At 37.9% G+C, this 19,238-nt stretch overlaps 2 protein-coding genes across 4 annotated transcripts in view; one reads left to right on the top strand and one right to left on the bottom strand.

Moving 5' to 3' along the window:
* pitpnc1a (phosphatidylinositol transfer protein cytoplasmic 1a) overlaps window positions 1-3,113 on the bottom strand; it is a 100,638-nt gene extending 97,525 nt beyond the window's left edge. Inside the window, exon 1 of the mRNA XM_084403031.1 lies at window positions 2,935-3,113. Coding sequence (XP_084259157.1) covers window positions 2,935-2,982 — 48 coding nt within the window. The 5' untranslated portion in view covers window positions 2,983-3,113. The remainder of the gene's footprint in view (window positions 1-2,934) is intronic.
* A 2,875-nt stretch (window positions 3,114-5,988) lies between these two features.
* helz (helicase with zinc finger) overlaps window positions 5,989-19,238 on the top strand; it is a 60,286-nt gene continuing 47,036 nt past the window's right edge. For all 3 annotated transcript variants that reach the window (XM_084402881.1, XM_084402880.1, XM_084402879.1), the window contains exons 1-8: window positions 5,989-6,086; window positions 12,649-12,855; window positions 13,929-13,965; window positions 15,046-15,170; window positions 16,503-16,559; window positions 16,786-16,834; window positions 16,967-17,042; window positions 18,637-18,835. In XM_084402881.1, coding sequence (XP_084259007.1) covers window positions 12,667-12,855; window positions 13,929-13,965; window positions 15,046-15,170; window positions 16,503-16,559; window positions 16,786-16,834; window positions 16,967-17,042; window positions 18,637-18,835 — 732 coding nt within the window. In that variant the 5' untranslated portion in view covers window positions 5,989-6,086; window positions 12,649-12,666. The remainder of the gene's footprint in view (window positions 6,087-12,648; window positions 12,856-13,928; window positions 13,966-15,045; window positions 15,171-16,502; window positions 16,560-16,785; window positions 16,835-16,966; window positions 17,043-18,636; window positions 18,836-19,238) is intronic.

Genomic DNA, 19,238 nt, shown 5'->3' with positions numbered 1-19,238 from the left:
TAGGTTACTAAAATAATTTTTGCTTATGGCTGAACTGAAGGTCAGCATCAAAGGCTTTCCTGTCGCTCAAACAGTAGAGCGTTGGTGCTTGCAACGCCAAGTTCATGGGTTCGATTCCCAGGGAAAGCCAGAACTGATAAGAATGTAAATGTGTACCTTGAAATGCAGTGCAAGTCACTTTGGATAAAAGCGTCTGCCAAATGCATAAGTGTAAATGTAAGACAGACATTGGTAAATAATGTGAGATTAAATACATAAAGTCCATTTGTGTTATTTAACATCTTTAATTACTGCAGGTTTGCGTAATATTCTCAGTGTGCATTTGACTGTTTTTATTCATTTTGAGGAATGCTGTATATGAAGAAATCATATCAGCTTGGATGATAAAATTTAACACTGGAATTCTCAGGAGAATCGCTCACATTTGATCACTTCACTCATGCAAGTCATTTTTCACAAATGATTATATATCAATAATTAATTAAGTCTGACTTAGAGGTTTTTATCGCTCAAGAATGTGCAAACTCAAGGACCTCTAAATGTTCGCTCTTTACATAGAGGGTATCAACAAAAGTTAGAGTCACACTTGTTTCTAAGAGCCAAGAAAATGGGATGATGTAGGCTACCAGTCATTTGACCTGTAATCATGCTCTCGGCTCAGTAACCCCTCAAGAGACCTTTAATTGATCAAACAGATTTTAACTAGCAGTCTCAGCCGTTGCCAGGTAAATCAATCATCCATAACGCTTGCAGATGGCTTTTCCCTCTTATTAAAACACACACATGTACACAAACACATCATAAAAAAGCTAATTGTTTTAAAATTGTATTTTATACCTCTCCCTCAGGGACATAATTTGGGGTTTAGCTTACTCTGTTTACAGTATGCAAAAGGACCTCGATTTATTAAGCGCCGATATTAATGATGATGCAGTTTAACATGCCGCTTCCTTGAACACAAAACACATCTGTGGTGTCAGTCAGCAGATGGGCTGCAAAAGCACAAAGCCACATACAGCGCAGATAGATCTGATATTCTCTGCTCAAAATCTATTCCATTCAATTACAGTTACATTCAGTCAGTCCATTTGAGATGCAGATTTATGCGCATAAGCATCTGCTACTATATTGGTGCCATAGTGCGAACAGAAATTGTCTTGATATTAGTTCTACAATGCTTAGATCACATTACAATCATTGAGATGAAACTTCTAATAGTTTCCCATGATGAAGACATTATGATCAGAACACTTACCTAATATAACTAACACACACACACACACACACACATTTCCTTTTCACGGTGGAGACTTTTCATTCTGTACTGAGCTAATGATATTTTCTATCCCCAAAACAAATTCATGTAAATTGTGGCACTTTTTGCCACTGAAATGAAATGACTGGGAAAATGGATATTTCAGGATATAGTTTATGTGGATTTAAAGGCCCTCTGAAGTGCCTCGAAACGCGCAGCATTAATCAGTGTGTTGACGTAATTTCCACTGAAACACGAAGATGGGGCGGGACATGTTGAACAGCTCCTCCCCTTTTTTAAAAATAGCCAATAGCATTCCGTTTACATCACATTTGGCAAAGCCGTTAAACTCTGTAAAGCCACAGTTTCCTCCTAATCTCCATATCACTTTAAAATACAGCACTCCGATACGTTTTCTGGTCTGCGGCGATTTGATCATATGATCCGCTTTGTGATATCGTGTCTCTTGAGCAGACTGTGTTCACGCTGCTGACACTAACGTGAAACCAGACTTCATTCGCCCCGATGGAAAGCATATTTACACTGTCTGAATCGTTCCCTATCCCCTATACAGTGCACTATGTGCCATTCACCATGTAGAAAACAGTAAACAAGTGACCGATTTCAGCGCATCTATTTATAGTGTAGGGGGCGGAGCTTCAGATTCTAGAGAGCATTTGATTGGACAGAAAATCCGATGAGAAGCTGAAGTGCAGAGTGATGTCATCAAAATCATTGATCCATATTGGCGGAAGTGATAGACTAAGTTTTGAACATTTATCTTCTGAATGCGAACTCTGTCCTTGTTTTGGAGCAAACTAGCTTATAAGGCAAAAAACATCAATTTTGATTTCATGGGGACTTTAGGTTTACATATATATCCTACTGAAACAGGAGGTTTCTGCTTTTTTATTGTCAATTAGTTAATTTAGTCAACTTTTAGGAGTTTACTAGCATAAGTATGAGCTCAATTTTAACAGACTAAAACCACAAAGCTCCAAGTTTGATTTAAGTTGTTATTTCAGCCATTCCTAAAGTCCTTTTTTTCAATTGATTGATTGTCTAGAAAAATACAAGTCGTTATTGGTTACCGTCGATCCCAACGAACCAATGTAATGCAGTCCAAATTGAGTTAGTCGTTATAAAATAAAAGACCATGTCTGTATCAGCAGCAGGCTTTTCAATTTCATAAATGATACTGGTCTGAAAGAGGTCCATTATGTGAAAATGACTCGTTATAAAAAAAAAAACCGTACCCATCCAAATGACTGTAATGAACAGTTTATCAAAGTAGCCTAATCATCTTGTTTTCCAATTAAACAGTACATTGAAACAATGTCAAAACCACACTAAATGAGCAACAACAACAACTCCAATCCCGGCCAAAGAGTGATGGGAATGGAAAGTTCCACAGCACCACCAAGTGGATTTCACTATGGATGTCTGCACTGTATCTCCGGGAGAGAGGGAAAAGTTGCAAACAATAAAAACTGGTGTAAACTGCCTTCAAATAAACGATAATGCCATTTGGAGGCAAATTAACTACAATAAAAGTCATCGGGGGTGAATTTACCAATGAGTCACTGGATATGTTGAATTAACTGTATTTTTATACATTCCCAACATTTCACCGTGCGATAACAGTGATCAATCGCTAAATATAAACTTATTGCACTTACCTCTTCCACAGTTAGTGGCATACATATTCGGTATTCCTTCATCAACATCGTCCTCTCCTTATGATTCCCACGCTAGATCGAGTGCCAGTGATCATCTAAATCAATCGAGCCATCTGGTGATGCAAGCAATCACGAGTTGTCACATAGAAAGATGGAAAATATCAGTGCACTTCTGTAGAAACGCTCTTGCCGTTGTGTTTGCAGTGAACGTTCGCGTTCGTTCGCGCGCGCGCGCGCGGCTTGTGATGTTGTAATGAATTCACTCTTGGAATTTGCAGATGCTCGTGCGTTTTTACGCGCAGGGAAACACGCCAGAAATCCAGTGGAGAAGACGATTGTCGCAGCGTCCCGGTGTTTATGGGTTTTTTAAACTTTAAAATGAAGCGGATATGCTCTCGTCTTCTTTAATGAACCGCTGTTTCCCGTGCACCTGTCCCGTCCCGCTCCGCACAGATGATATAGCGTTGTTCTGAGTAAATGTCAAAGTAAACACGGCGCACCTGGAGTTATTGCATTGTTTTCCTCTTCTAATCTAGTGAGAGATGTTGTGCAGCTGTCGTTTCCTCCGCTGCGCTAACGCGGGATGGTAAGTTTGCAAGGAGAAAGACACACTCACTGTGGCAGTGTGTGTGGCGCAACGCATCACAATGTTTTCATCGGTCAATGACGCCTTCAACCGAAAGGCGGCACTAGTGACTGTAAACATCACACACCAGCCGCTGCAATAAACACAGCGAAAAAGTTTGTGGACGGTTAATCTGAGCTGTGTCACGTTTATGTCTTGTGATATAACATGCAAAGATACTGTGAATAAATGAATATCAGTATTTAGTAATACAAAATAAAAAATGGGATTTTGAGGGTTTTTTTTATTCGTTTTGGTACTTTTTTCACAAGTAAGGTGTACATTTTCAAAACTCTTAGTACAAAAAGCACACAGCTAGTCATACTTTCAAAACCTGACCAATACTTTCATCACATTTCAGTCCACATTATAATTGTTTCAAACACAAGATTATTGTAATATGTAATGAGAACATTAGGTTTAATCAATGAAACACAACAGTGTGATCTTATTTCGGTTTAGTACTTTTAACAATCAGTTCATTCAACAGCAAACAATGCAAGATACATGTTTCAAATCAGCCTTGTTCCTGAAATAAGTACAGTAGAAAATACACGTAGCCTACATTACCTAATTTATGTAATTTAATCCATGATGCTATATATCTAGAGTGTTATCAAATGGTGTGATGAAGTAATAAAAAACTGTCATGAGGTTTTGTGCTAGAGTTTGCTGGCAACACAGTAAATGTTCTCACATATGACTGAAACTACTGTAGTTCTCCTTTATAAGGGAGAGTTACAGTAATGTGTCAGTCTCTACCATGGTAATCAGTATCACATGCCATATACTTACTGTTATGTAAAATGTATTTGATGACATCTTTCTCATCTTCTACTGATGCATCTCTGCTCCATCTGATACAGTATACAGTCATTGACTGTTTCCTCTCCCTTTGACTCTAATTTCTCAGTCCCACACACACACACACACATGCGTGTGCCGTGTGCACACACTTTGAACATAGTGGTGGTTATTATCTATAAATCACTTAGCCTATGTGAAACAAATCCATTACATTTGGTTATACATATCGGAAATTGCAAAAAAGTTCTATAGAAAGAATCAATATCTGTAGAAATCTACAGATGTACACAATTCTTAATTAATGGATTAAATACTAGACAAATGCATTAAACTGAACGAGAAGAGATGCTAATCACTATTACTGTGAATGAAATGATTAGATGAAACCGTTATTTTGTGTTGTGAAACAGATACTTTGTGATTTTGTGTATTGTACTAACTGAAATGTTTGATATTAGCACTAAGAGTTTTGAAAATGTATACGCCTTGTGAAAATAGCACCAAAGTGAATAAAAAAACTAAATAAACATTTAAATCTGTAGATGTATGCCAATTATTTTATTTCTCTCACTTGACAGACAGACAGACAAACAGACATAGATAGATAGAAGTGAGACAGACAGACAGACAGACATGGATGGATGATGGATGGATGGATGGATGGATGGATGGATGGATGGATGGATGGATGGATGGATGGATGGATGGATGGATGGATGGATGGATGGATGGATGGATGATGGATGGATGGATGGATGGATGGATGGATGGATGGATGGATGGATGGATGGATGGATGGATGATGGATGGATGGATGGATGGATGGATGGATGGATGGATGGATAATGGATGGATGATAATGGATGGATGATAGATAGATAGATAGATATTTTCAAAAAAAAAAAAAGATTCATAATCAACGTCCTGGGTATAAAAATGTTAGAACCCCCCATGGGGCCGGATACACAAAAAATCCTTTTAAGAAAGAAGTTGAGAAAATTCTTAAGATAAATTCCAAGAAGTTGGTAAGATTGTTCCTTTGGGGATTTAAGACAGGTTGGAGGTTATCCTGACTTTAACTAGTTATTTACGATGATTTTTATGAAGATTGTTTTCTGGAATATGAATACTTATTAATTTTTGGGTATTGTGATTCAATTATAAGGTTACATGTTACTACACATGCTTACTATAGTAATAACAGTAAATTATGTAGAATTACAAGTAACTAAACCAAACCCTATCTGTACATGATGTAGCCTAGTTAAGTAATATTACACAGTACTTATTTGAGTAACAATGTATCTACGTCACCTTCTTTTACACTTTATTTTAAGGTGTCATTGTTACAGTGCAATATCTTTAAGTACTGAGTAATATTAAGCAACTACATGTACTTGTACATGTAATTACATGATGCAATTATGCACAATTTAGTGTAACCAAATTTTGTCAACCTTAAAAAGCAAAGATAAGGACATTCTTAAGGAAAGTTTTTGTGAATACAAAATTTGTTTGTTAAGTTAGAAAATACAAAGAAAATAGCAGTTAAGAAGAATTTTATTCTTAAGAATGTTTCGTGAATCCTGCAGTGTGTGTGTGTGAGTGTGTGTTGGTTCTGAGCGAGTGCTGGCAGGAAGCGGTGCGCAGAAATATCTGACCCATAATGCACTGCGACAGCTGACAAGTGGATCCAAGATGGCGTAGAAAGTAAAGCTAGGTAAGTGCAGACTTCCTCCAACACCTTTCTGCCGCGCGGCGTTCGCCCTCCTCGGCTCTCTCCTCCGTCGATCCCGCCATCGACACGCGGCTGTCAGCTCGTGTAACACGCGCGTCGGAAGGCGAGGTATCGCGGCGCGCATTAGCACGATTAATGTGATGATGAAAAGGCCTGATCGCAGCTGCGCTACTCTGACTAGCAGCTAAAGATGTTCGCGTGGAACTGCGATCTTCACTTCACATCCGTGTTGATCATCACACACACACACGCGCACAGACGCATAAGTGCTGAGTCAGAGTATATAAGAGTGAGATTCAGGAAAGATAGTTTTGTAAATTTTGCAGGATGATGTGAATATATATATATATATGTGTGTGTGTGTCCGGGGGCGGCTGGAACTCAAGGCCATGAGAGCAGCGATCATCGCAGAAGGCATACGCGTTTTATTATCTTCCTCTTTTATGTAGAAGTGATCGATAATTATCATCAACGTCATGTAATCATATATTAAATCTCGCTGCACGCTTTGGCTGATTGTGAGTATTCGCGTTGATGTGGCGGAACACACGCAGTTGTTGTTGTTCTTTCTGAACGGACACAGTGGCTGTGTTTCAAAACCTAGCGGGCTGCCTTCCTAGACATCACGTTTTGTCCATCGGAACCGGATTTTGAACGTTCGAATCGCGCGTTCCATTCGACCCGGTCAAACATTTGAATCGAACGATGGAACTTGTACGTGCGGAACGCGTCTGTGACGGTGATTCCTCACTAATGTTGTCTTGGTAGGCAGCTCGATAGCTTTTGAGACGCGGCCACACACTCACACTCAGACGGGACATCTATTATTAACTGACCCGGAATCCAAATATAGAGTGTTTATATATTTTACTGAGCCTCTGTTGCCTTGTTTGGTGCGCTCGTGGTTAATTAGATGTTGGTTTGCTAAGACTGTGTGTTATTGTGTGTGTGATATCTGACAGTCCCGTCGTAATGTGTGCGTGTGTAAGTGAGAGACCCTGGACGGGGTGTGTTAAACATGAAAATTGAACGTTATGCAAATATCAACGGTAGTGCAGTTATGTATATCATGTTACATGATTATATGGTACTTTATTAATATTTTCTTCAGTTTTGCTTTTTGCAGCCTGCCACAAACTTTATTTATACAACTTTTGAAGACATTTATGCTACATTTAAAAAATAAAATAGAAAATTATATAATGTGTAACACATCAGTAATTCATGTGATTCATCAAATTTATATATCATGTTTAAATATATACAATTTTCGTCCTTCAGTGGTAAAACGTTTATAAAGTTTGCAGTTTATTAGCAGCACATTATTGAGTCCCCAGGCCACATTATTTTAGAAATGTAAAAAAAAAGAAAGGATGTTATGATAAAAGTAGCTGTATTCGTGCACTGGTGTAAAGCTAAAATTTTAGAACAGAATGATAGTAAACTGTAAAGAAAAATAAACATTGCGTAATAGTTTCCTGTGTGTGTGTGTGTGTGTGTGTATATATATATAATATATATATAAAATCAATTAGACAATATAACAATAACTATGATATTTTGTTGGACACTATAGTTTCAATAATAGATTTGCAAAGCAGCGAGTGACATTTCTAAATAATTATTTAGAGTACTGTACACTATTACAGAATATCACATTTATATATATATATATACACACTCATGATAAATAATGTTTGTTGTTACTAGGGTAGGGATGTCCTGATCAAGTTTTTTGTGCCTCCCATCAGAGTTGAACTGAATATTGAGTATCTGTCGATACCGAGCCCCGATCCGATACTTGTATTTTCTAGTGTTTGGTGCACACCTCAAGTAGGCCTACATTAAAGTTATTAAAATCAATCCAATCTATACAGAGATGTGCAGAGAGTTTTATCAGGGGCAGGAACTCAAATGTAAAAAAAAAAACAAAAAAAAAAAACATTTTTTTCTTATATAACAATTACAGTAAATACATTTATAGGCCTATACAGTACCGGTCAAAAGTTTGGAAACATTACCATTTTTAAAGTTTTTGAAAGAATCTTCTGCTTATCAAGTCTGGATTTATATGATCAAAAATACAGAAAAACTGTAATATTGTGAAATATTATTACAATTTAAAATAATGGTTTTCTATTTTAATATAATTTATTTCTGTGATCAAAGCTGAATTTTCAGCATCATTACTCCATTCTTCAGTGTCACATGACCCTTCAGAAATCATTCTTATGATGATTTGATACTCCGTAAAAAAAAAAAAAATATATATATATATATATACACACATTGTAAAGACATGTGTTGATCTAAAAATCTGTTACAATGTTAGAATGGTCACAATTAAGAATATGGGACTACTGATGTAAACTTCTTATTTTATAAACTTATTGTATTTTACTTGTCAGTCAAGTCCGAGCAAGCAAGACGCAACACATATAGCAACGCGGTTATGGCGGTGAAGTCTCGGACAGTCTGATGGCAGATAAAAATAAACAGAAAATAAATAACTTTCCAGTGTAATTTGTTATAAAAGTGCGTGTGTGGCGCGCTAAGAGAGACCTCGGGTGCGTCTCAATCAGCTTCCTAGTTCAGTAGTCAGGGCGCTCATCAGGGAGTCGGCCATTTTAGGGCTGCATCAATCGCAGAATACTACCAGTGCACTGAAACGTTCGCTTCCTAAAAAGTCCCACAATGCACCGCGAAAACCAGGGAGCATCGATGCTCACTATGTTCCCTTAACGGAAGTTTAGAAGGGCGTAACATAATTCACGTGAGCCGACTCACTACACTACTTATTTCATTGCATGTCAGAAACGTACATCGCTAGACAGGTAATGAACATAATATAAATAACATTTAGGCAATAATTGACTTGATAATTATGTAACAAGCAAAGTATTTATCAAAATGTATTTTTAATAACATTAAAATAATGTCGGACAGATATCAGTTCTGCTGTTGTTCAATGAGGAAGTTGTCATGTCGCTGAAAATAGAGCAAACAGTGTCTCAATGTGTAAGTGAGCCACACTGTCCTTAGCAGTGCCTGAATTCATGACCTAGGAAGTTAGGGAGCTAATTGAGACGCACCCCTCATTCACGCGCACACACATTGAGCTTCTTCTTTTCCTTTTAATGGCGGTTGGCAAACCCACTTGAAGTGCATGCATACCGCCACCTACAGCTCAACACCTGCGTGACAGCAGACGTAAAATAAAGGATCAGGCTTAGGATAGCCGATACCAATCAGGTAAAAAAAACAAAACACTAAAACGGCCCCAATACCGACCCTTGGGATCGGCTCGGGACATCCCTATTTGTTACCCTTTCTATACTGTCTGTCTGCGATTGATCAGGCACCGATCGTTATCGGCCGATATTAGCTTGATATAGTTTGATCGGTGGTCTCTATAAAGACCGATCAGATGACTCAAAAACCCAGAGAATTTTTTTATGCGCAGCTAGAATTGCATCGCTTCATTCAGCCATGGGGGATCTCACGATAAAACGGCGTCTTTTCAGTGTCGAGTCGACTAGTAGCCTAGTTGTATCATTTCTCCCGATACTGCCCTCTGTAACCGGTAGGCGTGGCTTGGGAGTGGCCTCGTAGGGCAGCGAAGCAAGTGCATTCTGGGAGTTGTTGTCTTTCATCCACATGAGCCAAAAATAAATTTTCTGGCTTTTCTCAGTCTAGAAGGCTCCAACTTCACAACTTCACAAAATAATTTCACATTTCTACTACATAAATGACCCCATTTAAATACACTTTCACCTTTCCAGCGGTGAAAATATCCCTCTAACTTCTAAATTAGCTAGATCAATGATTGTCGTAAAACACAGTCTACTATTATCAAACTGCAAGATGTGTTCGATAATTAATAAAAAGAGTTATTAAAACTAGATTGAGCTGTGAATGTGATGCTGTTCCTCAAGCGACTTTCTGTGCACGCTCCGAGACGAAGGGGAACACGGAGAGGCAAAGTGAACTTTGAGCTTCAGGTTTCGCTCCTAAAAGTTGAAAAACACAGAAATATCAAAACGCCCGTTTTTGTGAGTATTCGCTTAAAACACCGTCGGTTACATCTTAAGTGAACATAAACGGCTAGGAAATAAGTGGCATGTGTATCAGTATATTTGATCCGTGCATTCGGTCTTAAAGTGACAGAAGCCTAATATTCCTTCTGTCGTCTGTTTCAATGTTAATCAAACAACAAAATACAAAGAGATAATCACTCGCTGCTCTTTAGTAGGATTAATCTATCTTTAATTTATACAGTGGTTTTACATTTGATTGCTTTCTGTTGATAAAGACTGTTCTGTTTTTAATTTGTTATATTTGTTAAGCTCTAAGCTGTTCCTAATCACCTCTCTGAGAGGGAATTGAATATGTTGCACGCCAATAAATAAAGAGTTGTCAATTCATGATACTTGATCCTCATCTCTACATAAAAAAAAAAAAAAAAAAAATTTACACTTAAAATACATTGTTGTTTAGAATAGTATTATTTATGTCATCGATCGTTTTGGCTAATACTACTTCCAGTGATCGGAGCACCCTTATCATTGTGCAGTGATGGTATCAGATGGTTGTACTTTGATAAATACCATGGTGCATAATGATTATAAAATCATTTACACTGGTACGCTTTATATTTTAATGATAAAAAAAAGATCCTACCGTTGTACATATTTAAAAACACACAAAATGTCCAAAATACTGAGGCTAGACCTTTATTTTATTTACTTTTATTTGATAGTGTAATGAAAGTTCCAGTCATAACCGAACTCTTGCTGGCGTCTGCTCATATGACGGTCATCAGTTGATCCAGGACATATGTCGCTTCATGAGTTGCTTAGAATATAAGCGTTCCCTCAAAAAAAACAATGTGGAAAAAGCGTTCCCAGCAGCCTTTGCTAACACAGCCCAGATGGACGTTACAGCTGTGACCTAATTACTACAGAAAAGGAAAAATGACTCCACACAACAATAGTATTTGCACAAACCAGCGCAACCGGTGTGAAAATGTGTATTTGAGTGCAGTTTTGTGTGTCTTTGTACATTCCTCAGGTTTCAGTTTTTCAGATAGACATTCAACCGTTTTTATAGTTGTTTCTGCCTTGAATAGAAATCATAACTTTGAAAATCTCATCTGACCGATTAATTCCAATTTCCAAGATAAAAAGCGCTGAGAAACTTTGTGGTTGTCAAGCGTTAGTTGATCCAGTTGTTGATGTGTGGTAATGTGATTTTCTACGCCTGTGTGAACTTGAGGAGGGCCGACTTCATACATCCAGTAATTATCACCAAAACAGCCGATTCAAAGTCAATAGCCCTGTTCGGACGGGACTAGTTTAACATGGAGAGGTGGGGTAAAGTAATAATTCCCAGAGCTTCCCTGTGATTTTAGTCCCGTCCGAATGTGTCATCTCAGTAATCACTACGGACAATGTCAGTAAAGATTACGGCGACTTTTACCTTCAGTAAAAAGGTCCGGAAAAATTACCTCAGGCAATACTAATCCCGTGCGAATAGACCCGCTGTAAATATGTACGTAAATATTTCGTCATTTCGTGTTGAAAAGTAGTTTTCCGCAGTTTTTCCAAGTATGGAGCCGCTTGAAAAAGCATTGTTGCATTCTAGACGCTGGAACGAGTCTGTGGCAAAACTTTTCCTCACACCATTCAGATCAGAAAGAAGATCGAAAGCACTTGTTAGAGGCACAAACATCTTTTAGCGTTAGGTAAGTGCCTATTACCAACACACTCCAATCTGAAGTTAATTAATGCATCGTTCGACCGGACATAACCGTTTTATATATAGAAAAATAGGTTATATGTGTTTGCGCACATGATATCAGGAAGCAACGTAATACGCACATGACGACAGGAGGGTGACGGCGGTGTGTAAATCGAGTTACTCTCCCACTTCTGCTAGTTTTACTGAGATATCTTATCCCGTGCGAATTGGCCATTAGTATTACAGACGTCCTGTGGTAAAATCACATACATATCTACTCTAATCCCGTCTAAATAGGGCTAATGAGGAATAATAATAATCAAGTGAACTGAAAATTTAGATTCAGATTTCAGACAGATTTAAAGTCTTTTCTTCCCTATTATGAGGTATATCAGCGTGAAACGGCTTCTCGCACAAGAACAGATGTAGGGCGGGGCTTGATTTTGTCCATGGGGGATTGATTGGATGGTTGTGGTTTGCTATTGGTGGATCTCATGTGAGTGACAGGTTGCCCCGCCCTCACACCAGTAAACACATCATCAGAGAAGAGATGAGCTGCAAGAGGGAGGGGAAGATATTTTGATTAATGATTGAGGCACATGAATAAAAAAAATAAAAAAATTATGTGGATGTATAAATCACTGCAATATTCCATATTCCATGTCTTTGAAGTATGACTTATGTGTCCAGATGCTCTTTAGGACCGCTGTATAAGTTACTGCTTAAGCAAATGTCCAGGCACAGAGGTTTGCTACTTGCACATGGCAATTTTGAAGTGTTTAACCCCTTGTATCTCCCCTGACAGTAACTCTGTCCCAGAGTCATGGAGGACAGGAGGCCACAGAAGTCATGTGACGAGGCCATTGGATCATTAGTGAGGCAGGAGTATGAGGCGGCAGTGGCCCACAGCACAGAGGCCCTGCTGGCCATGGGGCCCCGGACCCCGACCCCCAACACGACCCTCCTCCGAAAGCGTGCCCTGCTCTACCGCATAGCAGCACGACTCCAGCTGGTGAGACTGCACCACACAGAAGCTCATCCATGTTGTTTTCGGATGTGTGGATTTATGACAGTGGGCTCAGCTTTGTATGGAAATTTGGGTTACACTTTATTTTAAGGTGGCATTGTTAGTGTAATTAGTACTAAGTACTGAGTATTAAGTAACTACATGTACTTACTATAGGGTTAGGGTTGGATTAGGGGTTGGTTGAGAGTTATTGGCATGTAATTATGCATAATTTACTGTTATTACTATGGTAAGTACATGTTACATATGTAACAAGGACACTGTTAACGAAATTTGTTATTTATTCATCTAAAAGATAAAAAAATTTTAATTGGTTTGCTTTGGTTTGGATCTACACTAGCATATACAGGTGTGTAAAGTACATTACTGACGTGTTTGGGGAAATATTGAATACTTTTGAGTTTTGTTTCTAAGGGAAAAAAATCCTACTTTTGTATGTTTTAAGGCATCTATGACTTATTCGGAGTGTGTAAGTGACATAGCAGCACTGAAGATCAGGACATACCCAGACCACCAAACAGACATCCATCATGCATCATTATTATTACTTTACAACAACAAAAACAAACAACTTTGCCTACTTTAAGACAATATCCCTGTTTGTCTGGTGATGTGTGTTGATATCCTGCCCTGTATCTTTGACCTGCAGTGTTTCTTAATTAAAAGATAAAGCCGTCTTTGAAGATTAGCTTGACCCGAGCACGAACACTGTTTTTAGTCTGTCAGCAGCTAGACTCAAGTGTCCAACAACTATAAAACAAGTGTGTGTTAAATTTATTGTATCAGGTGAAAGGTTTCAGTTTGACATTTAGTGTGTTCTGAAGGTCTATATAGTCAGAGCGTCAATAAAATTGTCATTACACTAACGTTCTCTAACTTTTGCATGAAGTTAGTTCAAAACGTTTAAATGCTTGAGTGTAAGTTAATGTGGAACTTTCACAGTACCCGTATTTTCACTTATAATTTCTTATTTTCATCATTATTAGTTGTGCACCCCTTAGCATGTTTTGATTAGGAAGGGGTAAAAGTAAACGATTTGTGTTCTTTTAATTCAACAGAAAGACTACGATCAGGCTGATGAAGACTGCAAGCACAGTAAGAAACCGGAAAAAGAGCTCTTCTCTGAGAATGTATTGAACTACAGTTAGTCAACATTTGAAGTGGATCAAAAAAGTTCATCAAAAGCCCTATTCGGACGGGATTAACTTCACAAGAGTAGATGGAGTAATGTGATTTTACCACAGGACGTCTGTAATACTAATGGCCAATTCGCACGGGATAAGATATCTCAGTAAAACTAGCAGAAGTGGGAGAGTAACTCGATTTACACACCGCCGTCACCCTCCTGTCGTCATGTGCGTATTACGTTGCTTCCTGATATCATGTGCGCAAACACATATAACCTATTTTTATATATATAAAACGGTTATGTCCGGTCGAACGATGCATTATTTAACTTCAGATTGGATTGTGTTGGTAATAGGCACTTACCTAACGCTAAAAGATGTTTGTGCCTCTAACAAGTGCTTTCGATCTTCTTTCTGATCTGAATGGTGTGAGGAAAAGTTTTGCCACAGACTCGTCCCAGCGTCTAGAACGCAACAATGCTTTTTCAAGCGTCTCCATACTTGAAAAACTGCGGAAAACTACTTTTCAACACGAAATGACGAAATATTTACGTACATATTTACTATTCGCACGGGATTAGTATTGCCTGGGGTCATTTTTCCAGACCTTTTTACTGAAGGTAAAAGTCACCGTAATCTTTACTGGCATTGTCCATAAGATTACTGAGATGGCACATTCGGACGGGACTAAAATCACAGAGAAGCTCTGGGAATTATTACTTTACACCACCTCTCCATGGTAAACTAGTCCCGTCCGAATAGGGCTAGACAAGGACAAGAACAGGTATTGTTCAAAATTCATGTATAACTTTGATGAAAGTTTTTGATCCACTTCAAATGTTGACTACTGTATATTTAATTGTAGTAGAAGTATAACATATTTACAAAAAAAAAATACAAAACCGTAAAATAGTATCAAAATTGTGCTACCTGTGAAGTTTTCTACCTCTTAGGTAGAACCATTCCTCTCACCAGACCGCTCAGGATTATGGGATGCCTGGTTTGTGTGTGAGCTGGTTTGATCTCTCGAGTGTGTTTGTTCATGTAGTGTTTGCTGAGGAGCTGGGGAAGGGAGATGGCAGTTTCATGGCAGGGCTTCAGAGTATGCTACTGGACGGAAGCTTACAGGAAGTGTGCAGCGTTCTCTCTAAGGCACTCTATGGAGAACCACTGGTAAACCAACCCAGAATTCCTTTCCAAATGAGTCGGCTTAATGTATTGTGCTCCAGATTGACATCGTGAAATGTATTTCAGATTGCTTGTATTGTCTTTTATTTTTGGACATGAGTTAATTTGAATGTGTGGAATTGTAAAAAAAAAAACTTTACAGTTGTAAACTGTACAATTGCACTGTAAACTAAAATGTTGCTCAACTTTAGGTGCTCTGTAAACTTTACAGGTTTGCTCTAAAATGTACAGTTGCACTGTAAACTTCAATTTTGCTCTCAACTTTCCAGTTATAGTCAGACTTTACAAATGTAAACTACACTACAATTTTGCTCTAAACTACAATTTTGTTCTCAATTTAATGTGTTCTGCGAACTTTACAGTCTTACAATTGTACAAGCTTTACAATCGCACTGTAACCAATCACAATTTTGCTCTCAACTTTACAGCTGTAAACTTAACAATTGCACTGTAAACTACAATTTTCTCAACTTTAGGTGCTCTGTAAACTTTACAGGTTTGCTCTAAAATGTACATTTGCACTGTAAGCCTCAATTTTGCTCTCAACTTTACAGTTATGGTCAGACTTTACAAATGTAAACTACACTACAATTTTGCTCTAAACTACAATTTTGTTCTCAATTTGAGGTGTTCTGGGAACTTACAGTCTTACAATTGTACAAGCTTTACAATTGCACTGTAAACTTTCAAAATATTTCTCTGAACTCTACAGTTGCTTTGCAAACATTACAAACTACAATTTTGCTCTCAACTTTAGGTGCTCCGTAAGCTTGACAGTTTTACAATTACAAGCTTTACAATTGCACTGTGAAATTCACTTTGTAAACATTACAAACTATAATTTTGCTCTCAACTTTAGGCGCTCTTGACAGTTTTGCCCACAATTGTACCGTTGTGCTGTAAACTTTACAGTTGCGCTGCAAATTTTCTTTCAACTTTAGGTGCTCTGTAAGCTTTACAGTTTTAAATGTAAGTGCTCTGTAAGATTTACCATTTCGCTCTGAAATGTACTGTTGTGCTGTAAACTTTACAGTTGCACTGTAAACTTCAAGTTTGTTCTTGACTTTAGGTGCTCTGTAAACTTTACAGTTGTACAGTTGCACTGTAAAATTCACAATGTTGCTTTATAAAGTTTACAGTTGCGCTGTAAACTTCAATTTCCCTCTAAACTTTACAATTCTGCTCTTAACTTTAAGAGCCCTGTCGCCTTGACCATTTTTGCAGTTGTCCTGTAAAACTTGCACATTTACATTGTAAACTTGTAAACAATTTACTTTTAAATTGCTGAAATTAACTAAACCATTTTGGTTGTCACAGAATGGGATCATGACGAAAGACATGACGAGACTGAAGAGGCTTCTCTCAGAAATAGAGGTCAGTTTGATTTACTACGAGTGTCTTGTATTTCCCATATGAAAGGAATTATGTGCAGTTCTCATTTCTCTGTGAAAAGCACATGGGTCACCCTTGACTTCAAATGACTTTCATAATCCAAGAACTAGTACCTCTCGCCACAGCTTTTGTGCGAGTCTAAGAGACATGTTAGATGATAGTGTGTGTTTTTGCAAATAAATCACAAGAAGCTTTGTCTCATTTGCAGGCTGTGAGGACTAAAATGTCGTCAGAGGTGGTTGAAGAGAATGAGGAGGGTGAGTTCCACAATACATCCAGGATCCATTTTCACCTCTGATGTTCTGTCTCTTCTGTGAGCTTGGTGTTTGCACTGACATGCTATCTCTCTTTCTTTTTCTCTTGCTTTCTTTGTGATGTTCTCCGGACAGATGTTCAGGAAGGATGGCAGTTTCGTCCTCCTCCTCGTGGGGTCACGAGTAGTGAGGAATACACATTGTGTAAAAGGTACACTAGTCCTGTCAGCAAATAGTACTGATTTTAGTGTGGCTGACACCAGAAATAACCGAATTATAATGCCAAATTTTAATAGTACCATAATTAGTGTGATTTATTTTGTCACTTTGTCAAAACTTTTGGTTTCCTACACCGCTTCCTTGTCCAGGTGATCAGATCATGTGTTGTGTTGCTCTCTATGATCGATTATAATCAGGGTTTGAAATTAACACCCGCCAAATGTGGGTAAAAATCAACTGTGGTGGCGGGTAACGCTGTCAAATCACTAGCCAATTTGTTGTGTGACTTATTATGTTTACTCACTTTGCTGGTGTATAGTTCGTGTAAGCCAAATCTGCGCAGATTTAGCGCAAATACTCAACTTGTGAGTCATCACGATATATTAAATACAGCGTATTGCGCAGAATCTGGCTTGCTTGAACACACACGTCACTTCGCAACATATAACGGCGTGCTTGTTCAGTTGCATTGAAGCAATAGCGAAGATTAAAAAGCATTTGGTTAACAGAAAAGACATACACTTTGTACTGTATTGATCTGTCCACCTAAAACAAATTGTTGGTGATGAGGCTGAAAGGATGAAAGAGGAAGAAATTAATGTATGAAATATTTTTTTTATTATATATATATATATATATATATATATATATATATATATATATATATATATATATATATATATATATATACATACACACACACACACACACACACACACACATATATATATATATATATATATATAATCAAACTTAATATATATATATATATATATATATATAATTAATCAAACTTAATCATATCGCAATCGCGATGTCAAGCCTACGTGATTATATGACGCAAAATGCTGCGATTTTATATTAAATAAACAAATTAGCGCTGTTAACGCAATTAACGCAGCATCTGTTAATTTTTGGCGTCCTTTGGCTATAGTGTTACATGATCCCGCTCTTATTCATGCAAATGCTTTTAAACCATTCATGCGCGATAAGACAGAACGTGAAGAGTTGTGACTCGTGAGAGAATGAGGCGCGTGTGAGATCCGCATCTCTGTCAGCAGCGGCTGGTCTTAAAGGGACAGTACACAGTAGCCACTAATTATATCTGTCGCTAAAGTTAATCAAAGAACAAAGGAAACAGAGAAAAACACTCACTGCTCTTGACTAAAGAACTTTTTTCTTTAGGCAGATTATCACTAATCTGTGTGTGCTTTTATTTTCCTTGAGAACCAAGCAAGTTGACTCATGAAACCATTTGTTTATTATATCGCAATCGCAATATTGAGCTCATTTATCGCAATATGACATTTTGCCCAAATCATGCAGCCCTTTTATTTATATATATATATATATATATATATATATATATATATATATATATATATATATATATATATATATATATATATATATATATATAAGCTGTGACGTAGTTAATCTGGTTAATTCTTTATTTATTTTTGGCTAGTAGATCTTCTGAATGGCCAGTAACTTAAAAAAATGTAGTAGCCAAATTGGCCGGTGAGTGAAACAAGTTAATGTGAAAGTCTGATTATAATGTTGGTGTTTTGTCTGTATTTTGTCAGGTTTTTAGAGCAGGGTCTGTGTCGGTACGGAGCTCAGTGCACCTCGGCTCACTCTCAGGAGGAGCTGACAGAATGGCAGCAGCGCTACGCCTCTCGACTCATCCGCCTCAAGCAGCAGCAGGAAGGCAAACACTTCACAGAGAACTACATGGAGGCGCTCATCGAGAAATGGATCAACTCCCTCACGCCGGAGAGAGTGGTACAGTCCTCCTCACCGAATATCTTAACAGTTCACTAGAGAGGTGTTTTGTTTCCCTTTAGTAAACCGGTTACATTGAAGTAGTGATGCGCACCGAAATTTCGGCAACCGAAAATATTTGAATGACGTTTTGAGGAGCTGAAATCATTGACTGAAACTGTGACAGTTAATTATCGGTTCTCCGATGGCGGGGTTTGTCCATCAGTGTATTTCATGCACACAATGTAGATAAGCTACAACAGGTAAACATGTCAGCAGTGTGGACACTTGACAATGTTGATTTGTCGTTTTTAATAGATGAATCAAGATCTTTTAGTTGATGCCTGAACAAAACTTTTTCATAGTGTGCCTACCATCCAGTAATCACAAGCATGACTGAAATGTATTATATCTCATGTAATCA

Source organism: Rutilus rutilus (assembly GCF_951802725.1).
Source record: "Rutilus rutilus genome assembly, chromosome: 1".
NCBI classification, from domain to species: Eukaryota; Metazoa; Chordata; class Actinopteri; order Cypriniformes; family Leuciscidae; genus Rutilus; species Rutilus rutilus.
This window is presented reverse-complemented; position numbering and strand designations above follow the sequence as displayed.